Source organism: Sinohyriopsis cumingii, chromosome 5 (genome assembly GCF_028554795.1).
Source record: "Sinohyriopsis cumingii isolate HCF-2022 chromosome 5, ASM2855479v2, whole genome shotgun sequence".
Lineage (NCBI taxonomy): Eukaryota > Metazoa > Mollusca > Bivalvia > Unionida > Unionidae > Sinohyriopsis > Sinohyriopsis cumingii.
The window spans coordinates 65,826,484-65,850,779 of NC_142965.1; the positions used below are offsets into that span (position 1 = coordinate 65,826,484).

Genomic DNA, 24,296 nt, shown 5'->3' on the forward strand with positions numbered 1-24,296 from the left:
TCTTTTTCACGGCATGAATGGGTGCACAATATGAACAAAAAGATGCAACCGCACCAACAGTGCCAAGGGATGCAACTCCAACTGGCAACTACTGGTGACCCAAATTTATCCCTGTGAATTATTTTGTATTTGTGGAAATGCAGACAACCAAAATTATGAATATAAAAAGTGATATATGTTATTCAGTTGAAACATTGGCATTGTCTCTGATAAATCTTTGGTAAAACTCATTTTTATAATAGCATTTTTTTTTCAGTAGCCAATAACTTTTCCCCTATGGTGATCTCAATATAAAAATGACAATGTAACTTGTTCATTAAATATCTGACCACCTCCCATGAATCTGTGTGCAGGCATGCATATGGTTATCTCATGGATTATATAACATCCATGGTAACAGATATGCAGATGGACAGAAAGACATATGCATAGATCTTAATGTATTAATGACACATCAGCACAATACTGACTATATAGTACTGATTACATGATACATTGTAACTTAATATGTAATGGTAAAAATTGCATAAAGTCTTAGACATACTCTTCCAAATATAAATAAACATGTATTTCCACAAGAAGAAAAAACAAAAATGGGATGGTTAGTCAGAAAGTAGGAGGGTATCACAATGAAACCTGATAAAGTATTGGGATGCTAGTGTTTTGATTATTTATCCAAGAACGCTAACTTATGAAATCTTAAAACAAATTATACCATTTAAATATATATACAGATGAGGAGCAAGAAGACGGAGATAACGGTAGTAGTAATGGCATAGGAGTAGCGGGCTGTAGAGTAAACAAGAATAAGGTATATAATACATAACTCTGTTTCCTATTCATACCCTTTAAAGATCCATCATTTCTGATTGACGGAAAATCTGGCAGCTCATCTTCAAAATCCTTTTCATATATTCCTTTAAATGGGTTGGATAAATCAAGATATGATTCTGAAAAAGAAAAAAATTGATGCCTCACTTGTGTCCATGCAATGATTTCTCCATGGTGCAGATGATTTGCCAAACTTAAATAAATTATGAAATTGGGGTGGGGTGGGGCTAGTGGAGTAGAAATAAAATGTATTCTTATTATGTAATACTCATCAGTCACTACTGTATAGCTTATCCCTTTCGGTATAGAAAACACTCATGCCTGTATGAGATGTACCAACACAAACCCCCTTCTAGAAATGTATAGACCAAGTCTGGCTTTCTGTCTAAGGATGTATGTGCAATAGCACATGGTCTCTGGTAATATAATAATAAGTATTGCATAATCAAAATTTATTTTACCTTATCCCCAATAATATATTTTAACATAAAGAATATCTTAGCTGTCTAAACATTATGTAGCAGAATTGGTCAGTAAAAAGGAAGGCTGAAGGATTCAAATATAGCAAAATTAAACACTGCTCACTATACAGCTCAGCCAGGCAATAGTTGGTGATGGGTTTATACAGTCTGCATTTGATAGATATCACAAAATGTGGAAATAAAAAGACTGGTCTTCTTTTACATTCACTACTGTGCATGATGTATACCTCCTTCCTTAGATGCCCTAATTTTGAGTCTAGTGAAAAGAATGGAGGTTCATGATAGACCAGGAAGATCCTGGAAATGAAGTCAGTAGCCCTACTTTAAGGTAGGAGGAACCCACACATCTTCCATGATGCATGACTATACCTGAAAAGAGGTCTAGACTGCCACTCACCGGAATGTTGGGAGAGGTGCGATATTGCAGGAATACATCCAAGTTCCTAGGACCTTGACAGATAGTCAGGATTTCAAAAAGATTAATATAATGTAATTTTTGCTACTAATACAATATGGGATTTGTAGTATGCCATTAATGTTCATCTTTTGAGACTACATCGCACTGTTGCTCAAACTTCTTTGCTGGATTCTTTCACCGAACCTTGGTCATGACCATAACATTAACGTTGTTATAACTGTATTTTGATGCAGTTTGACCACAAGAGGTGCTAGTCCCAATAAAAAACGAATAGGTATCTCATCTGGGAGTGACCAGTTCATTTGGGGAAAGGGGGAGAACATAATATTTTCAAGTTTAATGGTGTCTTTACAGGGCTTTGCTGAAAGCATATTGCTTCCTGAATCATACTTTACAAAAATGAATCACACATGAACCTTATTCTGACAACTGAAATAATCATGTTTTTCATTTTATATATGGAGCAAAAAATCTGACTTCATGAGAAACATTGTCATGGTTTGCGTTAATATTCTCATTCAATGCAATGGTGTGTAATAACATGTAATGTTCAGCACATTTCTTTGATGTAATTTTAACTTAAGACGAATTTGTTTGTTGTACTGTGTATACTTTATCTCTGTAGATTAGCTCAATGGACACTACAACAGCAGAAAATGAAATGGCACATCACCTTAGTTACCATCAGCCAATTAAGTGATCTCTGAACATGGTTATTTATCTCTGACCCCCTTACCTTTAAATTGCCTTCATATCAGTTGTGTGGCCCTAGGACAGGTAAAGCAGAGTTTTAAGCAGGACTGTTTACTGTTCTTAGATACTAGGCATATTTAGGAGTGGTTAAGAAATATAGTGATATTTTGGTTGTTGAAAAAACCGAGGCGCTAAGATTCCCAAAATACCAAAATACATATATCCCAAAACACTACCGTGTCCGGGGGTTTGTAAGTCCAAAATGGCATTTTTAGAGCCACACAGTGTGTTATGGCAGATACGAGTCAATGGAGGGATGAGACCTCCAAAAGGTGCCCCTGCTTCAATGGTTTTATGACAACCTACTGGAAGTACTAAAGCACTACTGGAGATAATGGTTTTTCTCTCAGGCCGCTGAAATAGATCACTATGTGAGGTGATAGAGATGAGTATACATGTCTCAAGCTCCAATGACTCCAATATCTTAACTGGGTCTGTGGACAAAATGTTGAAGTGTGTAACTTTATTCAAATTTATACCTATCACAGATCCATCATGAGTGACTGGTGGAAGATCTGGCAATTCATCTTCTAAATCGTTTTCACACATTCCCGTAAATGGTTCAGGCCAATCATAAGTTTCTGAAAAAGAAAACAAACTCTGTCTCATTAGTGTCCTTGCAGTGATGTGTCCCTTGACATTGCAGTTTTTTGGGGGTGGGGTGGGGTGGGAGGAGGGGAAACTAATTTTAATTATGTTACACCCGCCTGTCACTTCTGTGTATTTTAACCTTAATGGCATAGACATGCCTGGTCTATGCCATATGCACCATCCTCCATTTCTTAAAAATTTCTAGAATATGTTTACTGACCCAGTCTGGCTATATGGACACTATCACATGCGTACTTCATTTTCTCCAGACATTGATAATGATGGACATCAGAGCAGGGTGGGGGTAGTACCTGTGACAATAATAAAAGATAAATATCACATAATTAAAACTGGTTTTACCCCTCTCAAATGCACATTTTAATACCAGTAATACATTATCTCTCAATATTGTGTAGCTGCATTTGTCCAAAAGGAAGAGGCGGGAGGACTCTAAAAATTAACTGCATAAACATTCCTAATTTCTAAAAACAAACATGACCTTCAGCTCAGCATCTGTAAACATGTGTACCTCCAAGTTATAATTTTCTTAAACTTGAATATAAAATCATAGATAAGTATGTAATATATTGTTAACAAAAATATGAAGAAACCAACATATGAGTAGCCAGATAGGCCTCTACCCTCACTGCTGACAAAGGTCAACCACATAATACAACTTAAATATAGAGAACAACTGGTCTGTTTTGGTTGCATTACGAGTTCATTTCCAAGCTGGTTTTGATGGGGTAGATATCAAAACAAAGGATATATGCTTATGATCCTGGAGATAAAATGAAGCTATGAATGTAATATGGCTGCTGAATAGAGCTTCTCTTTCCAGGGATGGGATAAGGAATGAAGGAGATTCCTATTCGAGGTCTAAAAGAGTTATCTTGCTTGGACACAGTTTCCAATAAGCATATGTAACAGAAATTCTTCCTTCAAAAGGTTGTAGGAACCTGCCAAGAATAGGTTCTACATAAGAGTGTATTGTCACAATTAACCTTGTGTTTGCCTCTAACACCTAAAATGTCTTGACAGCAAATGATCACTATGAAATACCCATCTCCGTTGTCCAGGGTAGCTTAATAGGCCAGGCAGGAAAATAATCTTTATAACTGGAGGCCAACTGACCACCTCTTAATTTACCTCATAGTTTACTTTCATTGCTAGGTGTCAGAATATTGTTTATTGCTTTATCAAACAGTCAAAGCTGTTCTTCGTTGATAAGATAAGATGCCTTGTGGGAGATGCAGAGTGATGACTCAGGATTCTCCCTTCCTTGATCATAAGTAAACATGAATCAAACAGAAGAGAAAAGACATCTATCAGGTCTTTAATCTCAGGAAAATATGGGACTATTAGAACCCAAACAACTTCTCACAGGGAGTGACTAACTATACCTTGGAAAAGCGTTTTTCTCAAGGTTGATGATTCTTCATTTTCCTCATAGGCCTCTTAGAAGAACTGGGTCTGACCCTCACATTCACTATGGGGAAAAAGCAGTATAAATTCCTTGATAAAGTTGACAGCATAGTCAATCACACTATTTACGCTAACACCATTTGTGAGTGCCAGTTCCTTCTTCGAAGATGTGTTCTTATTTTATGAGTAGGTGCTGCTCTTCTGTCACTTATTTGGTGCAGCACACTCAAATCTTAACTTAATTCTTAGATCTTGTACGATTTGCAAATGTTAACAAAAACTCAATACCAGCCTTGAATATATGGAATATTAATGAAAATAAGATCTTTCACCACTACCATTACATTATCACACAAGAGCATTGTTCCACTCAGGATAAAACTAGGATTGAAAAGGGAAAGAGAGATTTAGAACTACTATATGTATGGCGGTAGGTTTAACTCAAGTGTAGGTTCTTAATCAATAGTAAGTCTCCATGTCTCATTCCTCTGCACATAACAAAATAAATTCATAAAATAAACAAATAAGATTGTTACGGTCATTCAGTCACTCATTTCATGGTTCTTCATTCGACGAATGATACTGCTGTTATGTCACCTAAGGACAGTCTTCTACATGGAGCAACCTAAATGCCAAAAATGGCAGAAGTGACTTCGTCATCCAAATATAAATAAGATTAAGTGATGGATAAGTGCAGTACATATATTTTAATTTTCAGTTGTAAAATAAAATAACAAACACCTATTATAGCACATATGTTTTATAAGACTAAGAAAATGTGTGTGCGTTCAGGGGGATCATTTTTGTTTCTTCTGCATCACATTAATTTTGTAGTTCAATACTCTTTTATAATACTCCTAGGGGTTGAAACATGTCCCTAAGGGGTTAGAACATGTCTCCAAGGGGTTAAACATGTCTCAATCAGATCTACTTGATGAGTCGCCAAATACTAAACATTTAACTTGCCTAGAATAAGATCTTACTCAACAATCTATAAATATTAAAGTGGACGAAGTTAATTGTCTAAATAGATAACATGAAAGCATGTTTTCTGGAACTTATTGTTCCCCTTCAAACAACAGTTATAAGTACTTACAGTCTGCTCTACCTCTGGTAATCATTTATTTGTACTGAAGAGTGAGAGTAAAATGCTTCTGTGAGATTTGATCCAAACATATTTCCAGTTTTTGTATGGATTTACAATGAACAGTTTCTAATATTCTTGACCAAGCATCCTTTTTATTGAAGAGAAACACCAATTAGATCTAAATCAATTGTCATCTGACATTCATTGGAATATTCATTTGACAGTCATTTTCATTTGCCATTTCTGAGTTGGGTGAGTGAATTTTCACTGGTTCCTGATACAGAACAAAACACAAGAAACATTTTTTTCAAAGAGGTCACATTGTGGCCAAATGCATCAAAGATCTCCGTTTGAAAGGAACAAGAATTCATGTAGTTACAATATCAAAACTTCATCCACTGTCAAACATGATATCATCTTTATAAATCTATAAAATTATTCAAATTACCCTCAGAATCTGACTCTCCAGAGCTGATCTCAATCACATCAATCTCTTGTGATGTAATCTCCTTCCGATGAATATCTGGGGGCTTTGATTCCATTCTATTCTTATACAGATTTGACACTACATTACTGGAAGACTGCAGGTCCTTTGAGTTGAGCAGAGAATCCTGAGAGGGTCTGTTTACTTTGCTAGGAAATTTGGTACCTTGAAGCTGGATATCTGACATGCTAACTGCAGATGCACACACAGAGGAAGACATGCAATTGCTCAGCTTCATTGCATCCTTCTGTGAAAAGACACTTGGATAAGTAAACATGCTTTTCTGTAAAGCAAAGAGTTTGTGTAAAATAAACATATGCATAAGGTCATGATGCATAATAGAATGTAGATACATCTATGTCAAACAGTTTCAAAGCTAGAAAACCAAGACATGCACTTAAAATATTGATCTGTGCTTTTGCAATCGAAGATAACTTTCCCTCCTAAGTTTATATGAAGCACAATCTTATGATGATACTATAAGTACATATTGTCTTATCACTTTATTTAGAAAGGCTTATAAGTTACTGATGGAGAGAAATATTGAATACAAGGCTACTGGCTTCTATCAAAAAGGTTTTTCTGCAAATCAATTGATACTCTAATGACCAAATTAATTTCCAGAATTAAAATTCAAACAAATACTTCCTTTTAACTGTTGAGAGTCGATACTGTCTCTGATATTGTTCAGCTATAAAAGAAATATGAAAATGAGCTGCTGTGTTGGACGGTTTTGTTTAAAAGGAACAACATATCGTAACAAGTTTTCTTATGAAAACCAATTTTGATATGACTCCTTTTTGAAGGAGTAAGGTTGAAATACGTTTCAAAATGGTTGCCAAGATGGCTATAAGGAATATCAGATTGGTATCATTTTCACTTAGGACAAACTAAATATCATGATAATTCTTTTGGTGAAAGCGCACTGTAAATAACACTGTGGCTGCTATACTGGAAATCATCAGCAACATTTTTATTACTGACCAAGTAGACATCATAAGTTGTCTTTCAGTGAAAACACCATGCTGTTATAGCCATTTATACAGGAAAAGAAGCCATAACATGACTGTTAAAAGTGTCCATGTGGCAGCAATATTGGATGACTGAGAATCACAACATGTCATTTAGCTTAAACTCCAAGCTAATACAAACATCTGTTCAGGATTATCAATCCATTATTATTTTTGAGATAGTCACTGTATCAGCCATATTGAATTTACAAATGACACCATTTTTATCAAGGACTAGTTGCCATCATATGAAGTCTTTTAGTGAAAACCCTATGTTCATAAGAATTTCAGTTGAGGAGGAGTAGCAATAGTATGATGGCCATTGTTGTAGCCATACTGGATCAGCATCCTTTACATTTACATCTATGACCAAATAAACCATGGGATGAATGTGTGTCTAACATTTCATGACCATCCTCAAAGAAGTATGGGGGGAGTAGCGACAACAAACTTGTGCTAATGGGTGGAAGGAGAGCGGTACTACCCATGAGCTCTCCTGCTATATGACCAAATATGACTAACCAGACACCATTAGAAATCAGTTCAACATTTCATATTGGGCCAATAAATATCTTAAGATGTCTTCTAATCAAACTTGCATGATGATGCATTCATCAAGAATATAGATAGTAGTATTTTCGAGATCACCATTGAAGCGGCCCTCATGGACATCAGATTGGTACCATTTTGATTTGAGAACAACTAGACGATGGTATGAATGTATTGGCCAAATTTCATGCTAATCACACACATATTTTATGAGATGTAGTGATAGCAAACTTGTGCTAACGGACCAACGGAAAATGAACGACAGACAATGGATGATGAACAACATGCAATCCCATAAGTTCCTCTGGCATCTGCCCAGTAGAGCTAATAAACCTCAATCAAGCGGCCTCTGCTATGAACAACCTTGTGTTAAAATGTTGTAAACAAGTAGACATTTTTAATAAACCTTAAGCATGAAGTTGTGTCATGTAAACGCGCAGTAAACAATGATGGTAAAGAGTAATATAACGGCAAAAACGCCTGGGGATGGCTATAGAAAACTTTGAAGTAGTTCAGTATTTATACTTGTTACTAACATTCACTGTCAGTTTCAATTACTATAGAAATACTTTCTTCCATTGCCAGTCTGTTTATACATTTGCTCATACACTGTAAGTCTACTTGAATAATAAGCTGAAAATAATTATTTATGATTAATATAAGCCTCAGATTATTTACAAGAATTTTGGGTGTACATTACCTTGGTAACCTGCTTTGTCTTACAGGAGTCTCTGATAGTTCCTGGTACACGCACAGCTAAGGGCATGTTATCTTCAAAGTTGGTTAAAATCAGAGCAATCATCTCCAGTGTCTTACCCAGTCCCATGTCATCAGCAAGTATTCCTGCAAATACAATAGTTAAAAATTCTTAATAGTTGTGATGGTATAGTAACCTTTTGGTAATTTGAATGGCATTGACTCAAAGACTCTAATGACCTGAACGACACTTTCGCTCAATCCGAGGAATGCCTTCTCTTGCCTGCAACCTCAAACATTTTGCATATAATTAGCTACTGAGTGTTGAAACCATTCCATAAGAAACTACAACATACCAAATTAGATAACAATATTGTTTCTTTTTATATACTAACAAAATGTCCATGAGTGCAGTACATACATTTTTTTACATGTCTTTTGACCTTGAATCTGATATCATGGATAGCATGGATATCATTTACTTTAATTTGTCTCAAAACGTTTCAAGACATAACATGCCAAGTTTGGTTAACACATTAACCCCTGGTGATCAGTTTATGTGGCAGGAGGTAGTATCCTACTGCTGAGCTCTGTAGCGTCAAGGTCATGTATGATACACTAAAGTGGTTGGTATTATAGCAAGTTAGATAGATGTAGCTGTACAATTATACCAAATAATCTGGAATTTCTAGTTGCACTACAAAATACAGAGGGAAAAACCTAATTTGTTTTACTCGATTTTTTTTCTACCTAAGATTCGTCCGTGGTCAGAATCTGATTTTGTGTCTGGATTTTAGACTTTTTAGTCTCAGATCTAAGGCAGACCAGTATGAACTACAAACAGACAGATGAAGCATTGCAAAAAGTAGGATAAGATGGGCATTTGGAATAAAGAATGGTCTTGATATGAAAATAATGGGTCTGTTAACCAACAAAAAAAAATGGAAAAAAAGACCCCAAACGAACTCCAACTTCTACCCTTCTGCTCACGTGTGAGCCAAAGAGCCAAAGAAAAGCGATGTTTCTAACACAGCTAGGCAGTATGTTATTAGAAGATCACTTGGAAGTTGGTGTTTTAGGATGTATTCAGAAATAGCTTTCAAAATTTGTTTCCTACTCGAATTTCAGACAAAAATGACAAAAACCTCCAGGGGTTAATGTGTTAAATCTAACACTAATATTTTGGGGTGAATGTTTGGGTTCAGATGAGTGCCATTTGAGTGAGATGATGTTGGTCATATGGCTGGTCAGTCTTGAGAGCAAAGAAATGAAAGCCTCAATGTTTTATTGGGTGTGAAGTATTAAGGGTGGGCATGTGATCACTAAGGCACTTATGGGGTTCATGAAATTACAATCAAAGTTTGACTTGGTAAGTCCAGAATAATTTATCAATTTCACTTGCCCCATAATTGCCTCATGATCCCATGAGATTTTAGAGCAAGGCTTCCATTTACAGAATAGATTACCAACAACTAAAACAAAAAAACAAGAAAACTTTTATATGTTGGTATTAAACCAGACAACTCAAATTTAAAATGTACATTACATGACCATTACACATATTCTGGATGCAGATAAGACTTTTGTATTGAATTCAGTCTGGTCTGTAACAGGCTTGTGATAGAATTTCCTGAAAGTACAAGCACTAGCCCAGCCAGCTGCCTTCGGAATTGTACCCAATTGTACCACTTTTTCACAGGCTGCAGAAACAGATGCAGCCCTTGTGCTATGAGCCTGGAAGACAGGTATAAATACCAGACTTCCTCATAACAGTCTTAAATACAGTTTGATATTGTGCTTTTGGCAACTTTTTTATGTGAAGATTGTTTGCCGAAACATAACTCAGTGCTTCAGGAATTCTCAAAAGCTATGCTAGTGTTTTAGTGGAAAACTAATGTCAGTAAGACTAGATGTTCAAGAGATTTAGCCATACACATATTTTCAGAATAGCTATCAAAGAGGCCCTTTCTGAGGTTTGATCAGCAAACATTTTAATAAAGAAATCACTACATTGCACAAGCGAAAGTTTGTTTGCTAAATATGTTTTGGACTATTACCATTGGTTAAGAAAAATAACTACTATGAGATTTTTCAATGTTGGGAGGAAACAATGCCATCATGTCTCTAGAACGAGTTATATATAGTGAAACGTATTTCAGTGAAAACCCCATGTCGATATGGCAGTCACTTCAAGTGAAGGAATATTAACAAGACTTTCAAGATGGCCATGACTGATCATCAACCCTTTCATTTCGGACCAACTAGATATCATTGGAAATCTTTCAGCTAAAACCATGTATGTTTGAATATCTACTTAGGATAGGTAACTATGACAAGATTTTAAAGATGGTTACACATGTGGCCATATTGTATGTCTGTTGATGGTTACAGATGTGGCCATACTGTAGGTCTGTTGATAGTTACACATGTGGTCATACTGTAGGTCTGTTAATGGTTACACATGTGGCCATACTGTACATCTGTTGATGGTTACACATGTGGCCATACTGTACGTCTGTTGATGGTTACACACATGGCCATATTGTAGGTCTGTTGATGGTTGCACATGTGGCCATACTGTACGTCTGTTGATGGTTATACATGTGGCCATACTGTACGTCTGTTGACGGTTAAATATGTGGCCATACTGTACGTCTGTTGATGGTTATACATGTGGCCATACTGTACGTCTGTTGATGGTTACACACATGGCCATATTATAGGTCTGTTGATGGTTACACATGTGGCCATACTGTATGTCTGTTGACGGTTAAACATGTGGCCATACTGTACGTCTGTTGATGGTTACACATATGGCCATACTGTATGTCTGTTGATGGTTACACATGTGGCCATATTGTAGGTCTGTTGATGGTTACACATGTGGCCATATTGTAGGTTTGTAGATGGTTACACATATGGCCATATTGTAGGTCTGTTGATGGTTACACATGTGGCCATATTGTAGGTCTGTTGATGGTTACACATGTGGCCATATTGTATGTCTATTGATGGTTACACATGTGGCCATACTGTACATCTGTTGATGGTTACACATGTGGCCATACTGTACGTCTGTTGACGGTTAAACATGTGGCCATACTGTAGGTCTGTTGATGGTTACACATGTGGCCATACTGTACGTCTGTTGATGGTTACACACATGGCCATATTGTAGGTTTGTTGATGGTTACACATGTGGCCATACTGTATGTCTGTTGATGGTTAAACATGTGGCCATACTGTACGTCTGTTGATGGTTACACATATGGCCATACTGTACGTCTGTTGATGGTTACACAAGTGGCCATATTGTAGGTCTGTTGATGGTTACACATGTGGCCATATTGTAGGTCTGTTGATGGTTACACATGTGGCCATATTGTATGTCTATTGATGGTTACACATGTGGCCATACTGTACGTCTGTTGATTTTTACACATGTAGCCATACTGTACGTCTGTTGATGGTTACACATGTGGCCATATTGTAGGTCTGTTGATGGTTACACATGTGGCCATATTGTAGGTCTGTTGATGGTTACACATGTGGCCATATTGTAGGTCTGTTGATGGTTACACATGTGGCCATACTGTAGGTCTGTTGATGGTTACAGATGTGGCCATATTGTAGGTCTGTTGATGGTTACACATGTGGCCATACTGTACGTCTGTTGATGGTTACACATGTGGCCATATTGTAGGTCTGTTGATGGTTACACATGTGGCCATACTGTAGGTCTGTTGATGGTTACACATGTGGCCATACTGTACATCTGTTGATGGTTGCACATGTGGCCATACTGTAGGTCTGTTGATGGTTACAGATGTGGCCATACTGTAGGTCTGTTGATGGTTACACATGTGGCCATACTGTACATCTGTTGATGGTTGCACATGTGGCCATACTGTAGGTCTGTTGATGGTTACACATGTGGCCATATTGTAGGTCTGTTGATGGTTACACATGTAGCCATACTGTAGGTCTGTTGATGGTTACACATGTGGCCATATTGTAGGTCTGTTGATGGTTACACATGTGGCCATACTGTAGGTCTGTTGATGGTTACACATGTGGCCATACTGTAGGTCTGTTGATGGTTACAGATGTGGCCATAGTGTATGTCTACTGATGGTTACACATGTGGCCATATTGTAGGTCTGTTGATGGTTACACATGTGGCCATATTGTAGGTCTGTTGATGGTTACACATGTGGCCATATTGTAGGTCTGTTGATGGTTACACATGTGGCCATATTGTAGGTCTGTTGATGGTTACACATGTGGTCATACTGTAGGTCTGTTGATGGTTACACATGTGGCCAGACTGTAGGTCTGTTGATGGTTACAGATGTGGCCATACTGTAGGTCTGTTGATGGTTACAGATGTGGCCATATTGTAGGTCTGTTGATGGTTACACATGTGGCCATACTGTACGTCTGTTGATGGTTACACATGTGACCATATTGTAGGTCTGTTGATGGTTACACATATGGCCATACTGTAGGTCTGTTGATGGTTACACATGTGGCCATACTGTTCATCTGTTGATGGTTGCACATGTGGCCATTCTGTAGGTCTGTTGATGGTTACAGATGTGGCCATATTGTAGGTCTGTTGATGGTTACACATGTGGTCATACTGTAGGTCTGTTGATGGTTACACATGTGGCCATATTGTAGGTCTGTTGATGGTTACACATGTGGTCATACTGTAGGTCTGTTGATGGTTACACATGTGGCCATACTGTAGGTCTGTTGATGGTTACACATGTGGCCATAGTGTATGTCTACTGATGGTTACACATGTGGCCATATTGTAGGTCTGTTGATGGTTACACATGTGGCCATATTGTAGGTCTGTTGATGGTTACACATGTGGCCATATTGTAGGTCTGTTGATGGTTACACATGTGGCCATATTGTAGGTCTGTTGATGGTTACACATGTGGCCATAGTGTATGTTTATTGATGGTTACACATGTAGCCATATTGTAGGTCTGTTGATGGTTACACATGTGGCCATATTGTAGGTCTGTTGATGGTTACACATGTGGCCATATTGTAGGTCTGTTGATGGTTACACATGTGGTCATACTGTAGGTCTGTTGATGGTTACACATGTGGCCATACTGTAGGTCTGTTGATGGTTACACATGTGGCCATACTGTAGGTCTGTTGATGGTTACACATGTGGCCATAGTGTATGTCAATTGATGGTTACACATGTGGCCATATTGTAGGTCTGTTGATGGTTACACATGTGGCCATACTGTATGTCTGTTGACGGTTACACATGTGGCCATACTGTAGGTCTGTTGATGGTTACACATGTGGCCATATTGTAGGTCTGTTGATGGTTACAGATGTGGCCATATTGTAGGTCTGTTGATGGTTACACATGTGGCCATATTGTAGGTCTGTTGATGGTTACACATGTGGCCATACTGTAGGTCTGTTGAAGATCGTTTTCATTTAGAACCAATTACATAGCACAAGATGTCATTTACTGACAACCCCATGTCAGTACAATTAAAATTTCTACAAAAAGTAGTGGTTGCCACCATAACACAAAAAAATGAGACTGAATTAGCACCTTTTTCATTTAGGGATAAGGAATTAAGAAACATTGGTAGATGTCTTACTGCATGTCCGTCTGGTAACAGTTTCATGTATGATCAACTAGACATCATAAGAAGTCATTTGCTAGAGACCTCAGACCGGTACAACTTTACATTCTGGAGAAGTAGCAATCACAAGATTTTTGAGATGTCTGCCATGACATCAAACTAGACATCACCCAAAGTCTTTTAGTGAAAATCCAATATTTATCTGCATGGTCAGTCATAAATTTCAGAGTAACAACAAGATGTTCGAGCTGGCTATTGTGATTTCCGATTGGCACCATTTTCATCTATGACCAACTAGACACTAACAGAAGCTAATGAAATTCCATGTTAATCAGAAGCTCATATCTGCACCACTGGTCCACAAACAATGTTACTGACTCTTGTTGCGCCTTGGTAGTACATAAAGGCTTTAGAGGTAATATATACTCAAGATTAGTAACCTAAATGAATCTAACGCACTCACTGCTAACCTTTATAGCCTGAAATTGGTAAGACCATCTTGATATTTACCTACAGACAATAATCACGAAAACACAGTTGATGCTGAAAAAGTAGACATGAAACAACTTGCATTACATCTGCTGAATGCCACAACCTTGTCAGAGAAATTCCAACATGAATGGCTAACAAAACCATCATAGCTACACACCTATAGTGTTATGTATCTAGGTCTTAAAATATGTTACAAAAAGAAAGTGAAACCAACAATATAAATAAAGTTCAACAAACAATGTATTTCCACCAAACACTAAATGAAAATTCAAAACACACTTTAGCTATTGTGAATTAAATTCCAATAATCCTAAATGTAATTTCACAAGTCCAAAAGTATAGAATATATAATATTATTCTAAACAAAATTCTAATATTCTTGAATGTCTTGATCTACCACAATTATGTAGTCATTTTTTTTTCTTCTTCTTCTTCATCACATTTGTATTTCAACGCTCTTTGTTTCTTCTGCATCACATTTGTTGTTCAACACTCTTTTATAATATTCCCAGGATTCATCTACATCCATCGCTGTACAAATTGTCTGCCCAGAAGACAGAACGATTATATCAAAGATTTCATATAAACAAAGTCTGTATACAACAAGATATGAAGGTAAGTGATACTCATTACTACTTTTGCTCAAAGAGGCCCAGAGTGACCGAGTGGTCTAAAGCACTCACCGTTATGGATCACTGCCATCTCACCTCTGTCTGTGTGAGTTCGAGTCTCAGGCTCGGCTAACGTTGGTACATGAGAAAGCCTGCCAGTAGCTTCTCGTGGGTCAGTGGTTCTTCCCGGGGTTTTCCAGGGTTCTTCCTCCACCAATTATACTGGCTGCTATGTATAGTCTATCTTGTGCTGAAAAATGGCATTAAACCCTACAACAACAACAACCACGTTTGCTCAAAAATGAATATGTTCATGATGAATGGATGATAAAAAGACAAATTAGAAAACAAATCAATAATACTGAAAAAGAGGCATTGTGAATTGTAAGTCTATTAAGTGTACTCAATAGACATCTTGAACAGTTTGAGAGTTTTATCCTGAAAACTAAAGTGTGGATAATGGGTGGATGGAAAAACATACAAACACATAAAAAAGTTAAAACTTGATTTTTTCATGAAACTCCTGTAATGCTCCAGCAAACGAAAAACTGATGAATGGATGAAATGATAAATCGATAAAAAATATTAACAATATCTAAACTAAAACCTCCTGTCAGACCTGTAGGTCTCTCTTCACCAATACTTGGTTTAGTGGTTCTTAAAATGATTATTATGTACTGCAGAGCTAGGAAGATATGTATATATGTATGTATGTATGTATGTATGTATGTATGTATGTATGTATGCATGTATGTATGCATGTTGCATGTATGTATGTATGTATGTATGTATGTATTTATGTAGGTGTGTGTGGTTTTGGTATATTTGGGATCTAGTAGACTGTTTTCCTGCATTCAGCATTCAATCTGATTCAAATCAGGACCCACAGTCCTATGTGGAGAGCTGACGATAACATATATATATATATTGACTTCTGGAATTCCATGTCCAATTATTTTAGTGGCTTGTCAAATTACAGGCTGTTTACTGCACATACCTTTTTAGAACTGGATCTTTCACATTTGAATATTAGACGATTATTTTACTACAGAATATTTAAGAACCACAAAAAACGGTATTTGTTGTGTTCTACCTACACATTGGAATAGAGAACCAGCCAGAATCTGTATATTAAGGACTGAACATTTTCAACCTGTACATCAACCGCTGTCATGATGCATGGCAAAGTGAATGTCATTGTAGTTAAATAACAGTAGGCAAGTGTAAACAACAAAATTTTAATTGATTACCTAATTGGCAAAATTCGTTGACTTTAAGGCCAAATGCGGGATGTTTTTGAAGGTGTTACAAATAATAATAATAATAATAATTATAATAACAACAACAACAGTAAAGTGGACTTAGTACAGCGCCTAATCCTTAGAAGCTCTTAGCGCTTTACAATATTAGATAATACTTAAAGATTACAAAAACAAACACCATGAAATTACAAAACAAAATCATGCTGAAAGTAATAAGGAAGTTAACGTTATTAAGTCTTTAAGTCTGTTCATGTAGTCGAAATATGATAAATGAAGTTACAATCAATATCCTCTGATGCTTTGATGAAAATCAGCAAACATTTGGTGAAGAGAGACGAGATCAAGACCGATAATAATAAATGATTTCGACAAAGACAATAGAGTAAGTAATTTGATTTTTTGGGGTCATTTTTAATTTTTACTGTATTGTTCAAGATGTTTTCTGAGGAATATTTAAGAACAGTTCTTACATATTTTGTTCAATTCATGGAAAATGCCAAAATGTGTGATTTCTCCCAATGCCAAGAACCACTTGCTAAAAAATAGTATAAATTTAAGAATGCCTGAATATCAGAATTGAAGGGTGAGAAATAAATGTCCCGAGTTTGCATCTTGTGTTTTAAATGTATCTTTTGTATTTCTTAAACATTTTTGAAGTTTTAATGCACATAGATTAAGTTCAATTCCTAGATAAAATATATAATTGAACAATATATTACAAGATAATTAATCTTGGATAAATTATTAATAAAACATAATGCACAATGTATTTTTCATTATTTATTTTGTCTAAATCAGTTTTATATATATACAGTGGTGAGACCTGCCAGCATTTGTTTGATTACACTGGTCAACAGTGAAATCATTACTGACTTGAAAAGGCCCTAATCTGTAGTATTTTGGTGTGCCGAACACGAATATAACCGTGAAAAATTTGTATTGGCTCTCGTTTTGAAGATATTCATATACCTCATTTTCTGTGTTTCACTGTGTAAATTTCTCCAGTAGGACTGCAGCAACATCCGGAATAATGATGTAACATTGCATAATACCATCATGCTCACATCATCCACAGTTGATTGCATCATTTTCTGATGCAATGCAATACTAATGCCATGCGGCTGCTGAAGTAAGTTGACGTCAGCAGTGTACTAGACATGTGTAGGCCTATTATACTAATGCCAGGCGGCTGCTGAAGCTGACGTAAGCAGTGTACTATATAAAGCCCAATCAGATAGGTTCAGCATTTAAAATATTTTAGGCGTTGTGCGAGACAGTTCAAGCTACTGTTACATAAAACTTATTATTTTATCCATTTACGTACAATAAAGAACAGTAATGCCTCGAAAGTGTGTTAATACCGCGGACAATTTTTGCTATATTTGTGGGGAAGTGACATTTGCCAACCAGAAGAAAAGTATCAATTCTCAAGTGAAGAAGGCATATCATCTTTACTTCGGATGCAAGGTTGGTGACCAAGACAAGCCTTGGGCTCCGCATATATGCTGTGCTACATGTACAACACAGCTTTCACAGTGGTTGAATTGCAAAAGGTCATCAATGCCGTTTGCAGTCCCAATGGTGTGGAGAGAGCCAAGCAACCACCTAAATGACTGTTACTTCTGCTTGGTTCCTCCTCTTTCCGGCGGAATAACGAAGCGAAAGAAGTCGAGAATAGTCTACCCAAACATTCCGTCTGCATTGAGACCAGTTCCACATGGTGAGGGACTTCCTATTCCAGAACCTCCAGCAGAATATTCTCTTGATTCATCTGACGAAGACAAAGGTGAGTCGACCTGTTCTTCTCCTGGTCCATCAGCATGCAGTGATCCAGATTTTCACTGTGGTGCATCATCAACCCCACACAGAATAACACAGGAAGAACTAAATGACCTGATTCGTGATTTGGACTTATCAAAGAACAAGGCAGAATTGCTAGGATCAAGACTCCAACAATGGAATCTTCTAGAAGAAGATGTCACAATTACTGCATATCGAAAGCGCCACCAGCAATTGGAGCCTTTCTTCAGAAAGGAAAGTAATCTGATATTCTGTTCCGATATTGAGGGCCTCATGAATGCTTTAAAAATCACTCATGACCCACAAGAATGGAGACTATTTGTGGACTCTTCGAAACTGAGTCTCAAGGCTGTGCTTTTGCACAATGGAAACATTCTTCCATCTATTCCAGTAGCGTATGCTGTCCACATGAAAGAGACATACGATAACTTAAGGCAGCTACTGAATTCCACTGAGTATAACAAGTACAGCTGGCACCTCTGTGGTGATTTGAAGGTAGTTGCCCTTTTAATGGGACTGCAGCAAGGATATACAAAATACATGTGTTTCTTATGCGAGTGGGATAGCCGAGCAAGGGAAATGCACTACATGAGGAAGGAATGGACTCACAGGCAGAATGTAGCCATTGGAGAGAAGAATATCCAACACCCAGCTCTGGTTGAGGCTCAGAAAATCTTGCTACCACCCCTTCACATCAAACTAGGTTTGATGAAGAACTTCGTGAAAGCCATTGACCGGACTTTGCCAGCATTCCGATACCTGCATGAAAAATTCCCTCGACTCAGCGAAGCAAAGATTAAAGAGGGAGTTTTTGTGGGTCCTCAGATTCGAGAGCTTTTCAAAGATGACCGGTTCAACAACTTGCTGGAAGGTGACGCGAAACAAGCATGGAATGCTTTTCGCCTAGTTTCTACAAACTTCCTTGGAAATGTTAGGGCAGAAAACTATAAGGAACTAGTAGAAGACATGTTGATGAAGTATAAGAAACTTGGCTGCAATATGTCTCTAAAGATTCACTTCCTTCATTCCCATTTGGATTTCTTTCCTAGCAACTGTGGTATTGTTAGTGATGAACACGGCGAACGTTTTCATCAAGATATCGCAACAATGGAACAAAGATACCAGGGAAAATGGTCCACTACAATGCTGGCTGACTACTGCTGGACACTCCTCAGAGATGCTCCCGAACAGCTGTACAAGAGACAGGCGAAGAAATCTAAGATGTAGTCAATGACTTGATTTTTTATAGGTAGGCTATTACAGTTGACCTTTTACTATTGGAATGCATTTCGTTATGTAAACATTAATTTCTTGCAGGTTACAAAAAAACTAGAGCCAATTTTGCAATTTGACTGTCATATTCGTGTTCAGCACATAAAAATTGATAAGAATTGACTAATTTTATTTCAGTAACATGACTTTTGTAAAAATTTGTTGTCCAGTGTTATGGGCCATGTGGGGAAAGAAGCTGTTTAGGGTGAGACTCAGGAACAGGGGCACCAGAAGAATTATTTGAGTAGGGGAGGGCAAACATGTAGTGGTCAGCTATTAAGGTTTATGGATATAGGCCAAAACATGTTAAGAGGTGAAAGCTAGGGAAGGCATGCAAGTGTCCCCTTTGTCCCTCTGTGCAGGCATCTTTGCTCAGGAATACATCTGAAGTCCAAGTCAGGAACCTCCTCCATTGGGTGAATGTGAAGGTGTGTTGGAGCACGGTTAGCAATCTTAATAACCCAGCAGCAGGAAAAACAATGAAGTTAGAACTTCTTTACCGGTTGGACATAGTTGTGTCATTAAAACATTCCAATGCTGATTTGAGATGACATTTTCAATTCTTTGCAAAATACAAGTAATTTAGGGTAAAATCTTGATCAGGAAACTTCATGAGGATCTGTTACGAGTGAAGCCAAAAAATCACAGTGGATATCACATGTTAGGACTCTACGGTATTAAAATGAAAGAAAAATGAAAACCAAAAAGTTTGGTCAAACTCAAAGAGCAATTTGTTTCCCAGAATACAATGTCAAAAATTTAAAATGAACCTGTAGATCCATTAATTAAATCCCAAATATCCTCAATGTTTTAAGTTCAAGGTAAAGTGAGTGTTCCAAATGAATTCCAGTGTTGAATGGGCTGATCTGATAATAGTTTTGGATGAGCTGATACAGAAACAGTCTTGATGCACCACAAATGATACAATTCAGAATGTCCTTTAATGAATTCACAATAATCCCAAAGTATTGATTTAGTTCAATATGTCAATGAGCACTTTGTAATTCCAACAAATAATTTAAATGAATGATTCCTCTCCAAATTAATTCTAAACACAAATGAAATGAAAGATAAAAATGAATACTTTCTGAATATGTCATCCTGATACGAAAAACTAAGACAAAATAAGACTGTCAGGATGTGAGTCAAAAGTGCATTTCCAGAAATATTCTAAGCTGGTCTCTTACTTAAGTTTAGGTAAACAACATGACAAACATAGGTAGACAACATCTTTTCTAAAGGAACAACCAAGTTTCTAAACACCAGTAAACATGTTGTTTACAAATGAGCATTACCTTAAAAGATAATAAATTATCTTGGACTAAAGGTAGTTATGTAATACATTATTTACAAATCACTGACCAATAATGAACAAACATTAAGCACACAGTGATCTTGTGATTGGAATGAAAAAATTGCTACATCTTTGCAGAGATTTTTTGGTAAGATATACAATGCCTTATATTATTGCAGCATTGCCATATGAATATGAATAATGTTTATGTCCAATTTTATTTGTTTGATTATATTATGAAGAGAATACATATTATGACAAAATATGTAGTTGTTTCAGTTTCAATGCACTTGAAGAACTTTCAATTTATGCCCCAAAAAGTCTGCTGGTTTAGGAGTCAATATACCGATAAACTTTAAACTCTACTGGGTTGTTGTAATCCTGGCTTTGTCACATGTATGTATCAGATAAAGTAGGGGCCTCAAACATGCGGCCCGCAAAGCCGCATCATGTGGCCTGCAAAATGATTGGCATCCCAAGGTGACATGAGGAATAACAAAGGTGGTGTGACCTTTGGGCCATCGAAAAAGCCCTCATGCAGCCCTCAGGGTATTTGGAGTTGGAGACCCCTGAGATAAAGCATTACATTTTGTGCTAGGAATAATATGTCAAGATTTGCGTGTGTCACACTGAGATATGTGGAAGGCTATTTTTTATTCGGGAACCACAAGGTAAACATAACATGACCTATTATCAGTTTCCATCATATTTATACATAGGACTCTCAAGATCTGATTTCAATTAAATTGATTTACATTAGGACTGAAATAAACAGCAAGGTTCATTTAGACATCAGGTTGATTTAGTTATAATAATGATACACATTTACTTTAAAATATATCGATCTTTCAGAAACATTTTTGTTAACAGAACCTTTCATTTGCAATATTTTAATTAAAAGGGGTACAATTGGGTACAATTCTGATGGCAGCTGTTCTAAGATTGGATGCAACTGCATAGTTTCTTAGCATATGCTATCAAACTATGCAATGTGCATGTTTGGACTGCAACCCAGATTGTATTATCAGCCCTGTATATCCTGTATGACAATCCTACTGATGTTTTACTGAAATTTTCAGATATATTCAGCAATGACATATCTGTCAAGGTGAATCCATTAATAATGTGAGGCAAATGAGATAGAACAAATGGTTATAATCACAAATTGAACTAGGTACATTATAACAGATGTCGGCAATCCAGCATGTTAAAGGGTTAGACAGAGGGGAAGGCCAGGGGAAGACATATTCTCTAATCCATTTGGCTAAAATGACATCATTTCAGTTATTGTCTATCAGACAATATATTCATGACAAATGACAGTAACATCAAATTACTTATTAAATCAAGGAAATGTTTTGCATTTAAACTGCACATCCATAAATAAACCTGCAGCATCTAAGGGTGACAAAATATAAAAACATTTTACCTCCTTGCACACTTTTTGGTCTCTCAGTGTAGTTGCAATTGGTGATTGAGTTAAAATATGTTCCTGCTCGCTCCTCCCAAAATGGGGGCAAACTGCTTCCATTTTCTCTCTTTATCATCCAGTTTAAAGCTTGTTTCTGATGGGGGTACAGTTTGCTTCCTATAGCCTGTGGTAATAAATATGAAGGGATAAAAGATTCTTCTTAACGTTATCTAGCAAACGTACTGTACTTCAAATTACATTATATCATTCCTGACCAACTAAGTTTCACTTTATTCTATCCCTGGAATGCTTGCATAACACCTCGATGATGTAATCAAATATGAAATTCATTCTTCAAAGATTTACAAGGCATCTAATGATTGGTCTAATTAATTCATGATCCAATAAAAGTCAGTTCTTGCATTCAGTCTGTACCTTCATAATAACTTAATGCACAGTGTGAAAAATGCATCTACCATTAACAATAGTTACCATTAGGGATCACACAAGATGATGCATAGGTCACATGATACTAGATGAAAGATAGGGAGGGAGGCATGTGATCCCTTAATATACTATAGATTTAATGAAATTGCCATCAAACTTCAATTCGGTAAGTTTCCTTTAATTAGTCAGTTTCATTTACTCTTTCCTACGCTAAGGGACCCCAGGAGATATTTAGAGAGTATCCTACTAGAGACATATAGTAAGGTAAAAAGACCAATTATTGTGCATCGTAAAATCATGAGAATTTATTTATGAAGAGTCAACTGAACATGATAAATACATGTGCTGATTTTAATACCAATTGGCTGGAGCTGATTCAAAAGTGTTTTGCCTATGAGTCAAGTTAGATGAGACACGTTTCTGATAATATTTCAGGAATATAGAGTCTTTCCTCCAGCCAGCTGTTCTTGATGTTGTAACCACATGCACCTTGTCTGAAAAGTAGCACCAGTGAGTGTCATTCATGTACCATGTAGTGCAAAATATGAGTACTGGTAGCAGCAGCTTGTAAGGTGGCTTTTAGCCATCTTGAAACGGTATCCCTGTTCTTGGTCTGAAAATGTGCATGGTAGCTAGCAATTAAATTGGTTTCTTCATTCCTAATACTGATTTTCCTATCTAAATATTTACAAAAGTGCCTGTACAATGTTCTCTGTTTGGTGCATAAGCTGCTTTGCAAATTTTTTCCATATGATACGCTGCACATGCTTGCTTAAAATCATCGACTATAAAGATAACTCTGAACGTATTTAAATGTAAATTACTAAGACTAAAAAATGAAGGGTTTGCCCTCTTTGCCTAGAAAACAATGCCAGAAGCAAAACCAATGTGCATGAGGAAAATTGATAGGGAAGTTTACAAACGGGTGAAAGCTATTGTAACTATCATAGCACAATATTAACATGCTTCGAGAAATTAGGTCTCTTGTTAAACAATCGTCACCTACAACATTCAAGCAATGGGTGTTGCAATTAATCTGAACCATCTGACAAAACTACTGTGCTAAGATATCAATGTATTGATAGCACTGTATCCTTATTTATTAGGAAAGAGCAGAAAAGGATTTTAAAACAAAATACACAAATGCGCAAAATGGAATGATCAGGTTGTAGTCATAAAAGCAATGCAATCGATGGAGATATGTTCTATATTATAACTGTGTTGATAGTTTCCAATTTCAGCATAATATATAAGAAATTGACTGCTAAAAGTTTGTTTTCCATAGCCTTCCTGAAAACTGAAATACTTTCATGCAGAGGTTTTTCAATGGATAAACTATGGTGAGTGCTGTGTAAGAAACAGAATCTCAGAAATCCTGAGCAGCATGTCTAACCGATCTGACACAAACGACAGTAGTCTGGGGAAACATGGCTTAGTATCAAAATTGATGCTATTATCATCAACTGCCCTCTCCCTCCTACAGTTTATGTAGACCTCTAAGAATTACACCGAGAAAGGAAAGAACACATCATAGAAGAAATACTCCAAGATACAGAAACGGTATGAACATGTGACGTTTAAGTTTCTGGTTTGTATGAAGTTTATGTTGGTAGCTGACAATACAGTCTTGAGGCAAAACGATCAGTATCATATTCACCAAAGTATATTACTGTCATAGAAATTTTCAGGCCTCAACCTGTAGTCAGAATCATGTTTAATTTGTGCAATTGAATATCAGCCTCTATGTTCAA

At 36.7% G+C, this 24,296-nt stretch overlaps 1 protein-coding gene across 4 annotated transcripts in view; it reads right to left on the reverse strand.

Moving 5' to 3' along the window:
- The window catches only part of LOC149799341 (DNA-dependent ATPase/E3 ubiquitin-protein ligase HLTF-like), a 125,037-nt gene that overhangs the window by 64,239 nt on the left and 36,502 nt on the right, over positions 1-24,296 (reverse strand). For all 4 annotated transcript variants that reach the window (XR_016421161.1, XM_089958663.1, XM_089958665.1 and 1 more), the window contains exons 7-11: positions 22,117-22,282; positions 8,331-8,473; positions 6,036-6,318; positions 2,964-3,065; positions 846-950 (exon numbers count right to left, since the gene is read on the reverse strand). Coding sequence is in view for 3 of the 4 variants with exons in the window: in XM_089958663.1 (XP_089814789.1) it covers positions 846-950; positions 2,964-3,065; positions 6,036-6,318; positions 8,331-8,473; positions 22,117-22,282 (799 nt within the window). In the remaining variant the exon portion in view is untranslated. The remainder of the gene's footprint in view (positions 1-845; positions 951-2,963; positions 3,066-6,035; positions 6,319-8,330; positions 8,474-22,116; positions 22,283-24,296) is intronic.